The sequence below is a fragment of the Echinops telfairi genome, unplaced genomic scaffold (assembly GCF_000313985.2).
Source record: "Echinops telfairi isolate 266 unplaced genomic scaffold, ASM31398v2 ScPeMD7_7;HRSCAF=31, whole genome shotgun sequence".
Taxonomy (NCBI): domain Eukaryota; kingdom Metazoa; phylum Chordata; class Mammalia; order Afrosoricida; family Tenrecidae; genus Echinops; species Echinops telfairi.
The window spans coordinates 437,181-443,912 of NW_022103904.1; the positions used below are offsets into that span (position 1 = coordinate 437,181).

Sequence of the window (6,732 nt, forward strand, 5' to 3'; positions counted from 1 at the left end):
AATTGCTCTTGTATATAAAGCTCTTTCTTATATACCTATGAGGTCTATGAATTTGTTTCTCTAGTCTACCCAGATTAATATAAGACATGATCATTTATTTCTTTTTTGAGAAATAGAAAGGATAAAGCTTTCAAGGTAGGCAGTAACAACAGGATGAGCTTACTTTTGCTAAAGTCAACTCTTTCATGGTTTTACATGAAAACGTAATTTCTTTTGCATATATTAAAAAAAAACAGGTACTTAAAAATCAATGAAAAGCTATTATGCTGTATTTAAATGAACAAACCTGAGCTAACAGAATACTGGGTAGCACGACTATTTATGTGAAAGCCAATTCAACAACACTACGTTTAAATTAATTAGAGTTTGGGGTTAGAAGTAATTGAACACAGAAAACATTTCTTTGAAAGCAGTGCCAATATCAATACTAGCCTATTCTCTGCAAAAAAAGAGAAGAAAATAAAGAGAAAAAATCTTTATACACTGTAATGGCTCAAAATCTTAAGAAGAAAAAGCCTTTAGCTATTAACATTCCTTCCAAATTTGAAAAGCTTTCTCATTGGAAGAAATATAAAAGGAAAAATATTTCCAACATCTTTCTCTACCTGAATTGGCCCATTCAACTTCCAATGTAAAAATGTATTTGGGCTGATACAGAACAGTGAAATGAAGCAGCATTCAGGAATATAATGAAGTTTAAAGTAGTTCCTTCTTCTCCTGCAGTGGGAACAATTTTACGGATTTAAATTAGAACCTTCTACTTGGGGAAGGCACAGGGGGAAGCAGAAGATAGAAAAGTGATCCCTGGCCTCATGCTGATCCCTAGCTGCCCTCTGAGACAGAGCAGACTGGGGGTTTCTGGGGCTAACATTAAAGTAATAAAGTAGAAAAGAAATTTTAGAAATCTACACATATCACTGAATTCACCTATTTTCTTCTAGACAAAATAATTTCACTATAGGATGTTCCATTTCAAAGAACTCTGATTCATTCTCCAACTCTGAACAGAAAAGAAACAGGTCCAACCCAGATCCAGTTTATAGCTTCTGAATATTCAAGTAATCCAAACACAATCTGCACAGCTGCATCAATGTTCTGGTGGAAAATGGCCTTGGCCGTGTAGGCTGATCCTTGCAGGTCAGTTGAATCAATGCTCCCCCAGTGACAAAGGAACTGGGTAAAATCAGTTCCTAATATAAAAGGCCAGTCTAACCAGCATACTGCCTGGTGGGTAAAGCGCTAGCCGACGGGGGTCTCATCTTTTCCCTTGTTTTAACAGTAGTTCCCTAGTGTAGTCCCACATCAATGGCATCAGCATCCCCTAGAGTACTGGTTCCGAAATGCAAATTCCCAGGTCCTATGCTAGCCCTATTGAATCGGATACCCTGGGCTTGAGTTCAGTAACCTGCTTCTGAACAAGGTACCCAAGAGATTCTACTACACACTAAAACTGCAGTGATGTCAGAGAATTAAGGTGTCACAGTGCTAAAACACTAATTCCACAGGTAAGAATCAAGCCAAATAGCCAAAATGGTGAGTTGATGTTTGTATTAAACAAAACCATGGAGTTGAAGGTAACGAAGCAGCCCTGGTTGCACGGTGCTTAAAGCACTCTGCTGCCAACCAAAACGTAGGTGTTCAAACCCACTTGCTAACAAGATGTGGCAGTGTGCCTCTGGAAAGACTTACAGCCTTGAAAACCCCATGGGGCTCTTCTAGACTACCCTATAGGGCCTCTGTGAACTGGGTTTGCAGGTTATGACAGAGGAAAGTACCTACGTGGTCCTCCTACAAATCCATGGGGATCCAGGGGCCCTGAGAGTGGGATGGTTACAACTTGGGGTGCTAACCAAAAGGCCGGCAATTTAATCCAACAGCGGCTCTTCAGGAGGAAGTCAAGGCTTTCCACTCCTGTACAGAGTTATGGTCTGGGACAAACTCACAAGGGCACTTTCCCCTGTCCTACTGGGCTGCCATGAGCAGGCATCAACTGGATGGCTCAGAGGGTTCTGGAGTTGAGGGGCCAAAGCAGGTTCACGGGTCCCACTGTCCCATGTCTTCCACACCCGTTCTTCAGGATGGCAATCAGCCATAAACCATTCATGCTGTTGAACACAAGATGATGTGAACATGTGTGCGTGCACATAGTCAAAACGGGGATAAAGGGTAACAAGAAATTTTAAACAAAAACATTTTCCATATATTTCCATGATCTTTTTTTATTTAACATATTTATTTATTTAACATGTAAACAACTGGCATAAAATCCATAAAAATACAATCCTCCTATGCAGTGCCACTCGTCCCCAAGACATCCTTTCGTCCTCGCTTTCCTGTCACTGGCCTGCTTTCACACGACCATTTCTCCGCTGGCCTGTTTAGAGGCTAAACTTTTATAGAAATTCTGGCCCGAGTTTCTTTCCTAAATGTCAGAGCAATAAGCTATTTCTATCACCTCCTTACCCATCCTAACTTTCTTCACAACAAAGCAAAAGTATTCTTAAATGCTAAAATTACATAAAATACTGAGGCTCAATACTGGTTTGTCATGTCTACAAAGCCTAACATGATCCCCCGTTGCCATAAAAGGTATTTATAGTCCACAGCACCAGCTGCCACCGGATCAGGTCCAGTTTACCCACAGGTACCTTGGTTCTGAACAGAACTTCCTAAAATATCATCAGAGCTTGCTGGTGGAGTTGCATTAACAGTCTTACAGAAGAAACTCCTCAAAAAAAACCACCAAAAAACAAAACCTACCTTAAGTTATAACAGTAACTTAAGGTTGCTGCCCCGTATGGATTTTCCTCTGATTCACATGTGAACTTATGAAGGAGACTATTTGAAGGTAGGAAGAATGGAGAATAACTTTAAAAATATGATTAAAACAGGAAAACCCTAAGTGCTGGGTGGACTCAATCAACCCACACTGAACGCGAAACAGTTCCTGATAAAAAGGCTCCAGCTCTGCAGGAGCACGGTGGCCAGTCCTCCTCAGCCTCAAGGCCCTCTTGCCAACGGGTTGCTAACCTGTTGCTTTGGAAGAAGTAGAGCCAGCATGCTTCTCCCTTATTTCGGACAGGAGAGAGCAGTCCCTGGAAAAAGCCTTCGTGCTTGGTAAAGTTGAAGGTCAGCCAAACCAGGAAGACCGTCCACGAGATGGGCGGACACACGACTGCAGCAAAGGGCTCCAACCCAGGCTGGTGCAGAACTGGGTAGGGTTTTGGAACCTAACAATAACAGAGAGCTGCTCAAAAACTGTTCTCCTAATCCACAACCCCCTAGCTGCTTCCTATAAACACTGGCAAGAGCTAATCCAACAGTGGACCAGCAAAAGAGGAAGGGTGACAGGGTCTGGAGAGCAAAGGCAGTATCTCCTGACCGAGTCCAGGGAAAGAGACCTGGCTCTGCCCACAGGAATGCTTTCATACGGGGCATACCCCTCAGATGGACTTGCTGCCGCTGCAGCTGCAGCTTCCTAATGTCAGCAAGCTAATGCATCCCCCACGCAGGCTCATCCTACGACTCCGGTAGTACTGCAGATCTTCAGAGACTCCTAGGATCGGGTACCGGAAACCAGTCCTGAGGACCCAGGGCTCAAGGACAAGCCACAATGAGGTTAATCTGCCTGTGGTTAATAAAGAGAACACTATGTAATTAAATGTGCAGTCAGCCATAGATGTGGTTAGGTTAGAACTGAAAATCTTAAAACCACCTCTCAGCACTATCAGGTTTTAACTATTTTGAACAATCTCATTTCAGACAAATAAGCTTCAAAGAAATAAAAATTCATATAAGGAACTCAAAGCTATTTTTTACTTCTTTTTTTCAAAGTAAAGAGGAAGCCCAAACATACACATTCCTTGTGCTCAAATAGTTCTCAATCAAAGGTATTTGGTTTTTGTCTCATTAAAGATGAGATATTTATTTAAAAGATGTAAAAACTTAATTTATCATTATTTACTTACTTTTAGTTTGACAGAAAAATTAGTCTTTTTAAATTGTATCTTAATAGCAAAAGAAAAATGACCACGTCCTACATTGTAAATTATAGCGCTATCAAACACACACTCAGTTTCTTAATGTGTTATATTTGCAGATGTCCAAAATTGGTTTTCTGAAAATTATAATTAAAATTTTAAAAATGATTTCAAAGTGTTAAAATTCAAATAATGCTAAAAATGAGAAAGAACAGCTTACATTAAAAAAAAAATGTTTAACCAGAAACCAGTCCTTGCTAATGAACTAAATGAGTGACTAGCACTTATTTGAGGAAGACTGCAGTGTGAGAGAAGACACACAAACTCGGCCCAGCTACTAGTCAGAGGAATTGGTCCAAATCGCAAAACTGAACATTTGGATTTAGCAATGGGAAGAAAATGCTTCCAAAACAAGGGCAAGAGAGAACAGAAAGAAAATCAAGATGGAAAACAAACAAGTAATTCCAGAGACCACACCAACGGCTGTGCCCCATCTACTGTGCACGCTGACGACCGGCGGACATGACTGACAAGTTTACAGTAATCACTGAATCTTCCAGAAGACAACAGCGAGAGGCGGCGGCAGCAGCAGAGAAGGGTGTCAACAGTCCACAAAGTGTAAAACAGAACCCATGTAGTTCAGAATGGACTGTATTCTCATACCATCCTTGACAAATTTCTCTCACATGGCTAGGTTTGCTCACTTAAGCACACATATTTAAGTTGTACAAGCACATACTCATTTGCATAGCAAATTTTAAGGGATGCATTGAAATAAAAACCAATTGATAAAGGTTTAAGTACTTTTAACAATCAGAATGGTATTCCAGTTCACCAAATAAAACGTTTTCTATTTGAAAACAGTTGTCTTATAAAAGTTTTTTGTTTTTGTTTTTTGAGAATTGAATTAAAAACAACGTATGACTTATTAGCAGAAGGTTAAAACCATTACTGATGGAGTTCTGTGTAGGCAGCAGTTCAGGTAGTAGTCATTCTTTTATAACTTCCAAGACTTTGTAAACACTGTTCTGGAATACAGTGGTGAAGTGAGGCTTCGACTCCTCCACCAAGAGGTTACATAAGGGGGTTTTCCCAGCATTGGCAGGATCTTCCACATCCCAAATTTCCGGCATACTGCAACCAGGCCTAGAAAAATCAATGTACAGATTACAAACCAACACACATTATATAACCCTATTTCTGATCTGTTTCATTTGTCTTCTGTGAATGAAAACACAGAAAAATGCTACGATAATTACATTCTGTAAAACGTCATAAACGCTCTTTAGAACAAAGCAAATGCAACAAGGGTTGCATTTCTCTATGAAGAGAAAGGCCAGCCCTGTACACTACAGGGATGCAGGCACTGGCGCCAGAGATCTGGGTGCAATCCTGCCTCTGGAGATTTGCAACACTGGTGGTCACGCGCTCACCTCACTCAGTCTGTTTCCACACGTGTCAAATATGGAAAGACCCACCACAGAGGTGTGCTGTAAGCTGTAAGGGATGCGATATATCTAGCATGGTGCCCAGCACACATTAAGAGAATCCACAGATTGTAACCATTGTAACTGGGAAGTAAGTCTGGTTCACAGTGACGTTGCATTAATTCTCTTCTAGAATGAATCAAGTGAAAGAAAATCTTAAACTCACCATGTTGCTAAGTGCATAAATCTTAAAAGCAAAACTGTCACAAAGATGAAACTGGGATCATGGAACATCTGTCTAGTAAATCCTTCAAATTAAAGGTAGCATTTATTTTAAGTCAAATACAGTTCTGAATAGAACTCTGAAGAGTTCACATTTTATTTGCTTTTGGAAAAACTGGAAAATATACACACAAAATAGTGAGAATCAACAACCGCTGTTTTGTCATAGTTGCTGTACTCTTTTTAAAGAAAGAGAAACATTTCCAACAAGTCGCTTTCCCCCACAGCCACAGTCCCACGTCGCCACCCTCAGCCAACAAATATGGACATGCTTTTTGAAAAATAACAGTCAACTTCAAAGTTATCAATCACTGTAAAAGACTCAAAATACAGATCTATACTGAGTAAAAATAGCTCCAAAGCTTTCCTCGGAAGTGACATCTGTAACCACCCAGCACATTTCCAGGTAGACCTACTTTTCCCACCTTCAGACGGACATGCAAACAAATAAACACATGTATACAAAATGCTGTGTGTGCCCAAGGTGGCTCTCTAAAACTGGGTTTTTCTAGGGTTCTAGTTAACCACACATGTGGCTATTTCTTCTACCTTAGTACATAAAGACCTTCATATTCTTTATAACTGCTGGTAGCATTCCAAAAAGGAAGCCGCCTCCTAGAGGCAAAGTGGGGCAGGGTTGGGAGGCCAGCTAAAAGCTCAGTGATTCCAATCTACCAGGGGCTCCATTGGAGAAACAGCAGTATTCAGTTGCTCTTGTACATAAAGCTCATTCTTATACACATAGCTATGAACCTGTTTCCCTGCTCTACCCAGACTAACACAGATGGGTACTTTGTATCATATTTCATCATTAGAGAACAACCAAGATAAAAACATTCCTGGGCCCACAGCCTTGCAGCCAGCTACTGTTCTGTCAAAGGGATGGCATCGTTTTTCACTGTGCCTCCACAGCATTCTCATAAAAAGGTTCTGCCACCTGTGCCCACCAAGTGGGTTTAAGGATAGTTTTGTACATCTGCCCCACGATGAGATTCTTCCCACGTTGAATGAGAAAGACAGGACTCTTTTTAAAAAAAAAAAAA

At 40.7% G+C, this 6,732-nt stretch overlaps 1 protein-coding gene across 1 annotated transcript in view; it reads right to left on the minus strand.

Moving 5' to 3' along the window:
- Window positions 1-2,199: 2,199 nt before the first annotated feature.
- Window positions 2,200-6,732, minus strand: part of DPY19L1 (dpy-19 like C-mannosyltransferase 1) — a 90,324-nt gene continuing 85,791 nt past the window's right edge. Inside the window, exon 21 of the mRNA XM_045286279.1 lies at window positions 2,200-5,126. Coding sequence (XP_045142214.1) covers window positions 4,970-5,126 — 157 coding nt within the window. The 3' untranslated portion in view covers window positions 2,200-4,969. The remainder of the gene's footprint in view (window positions 5,127-6,732) is intronic.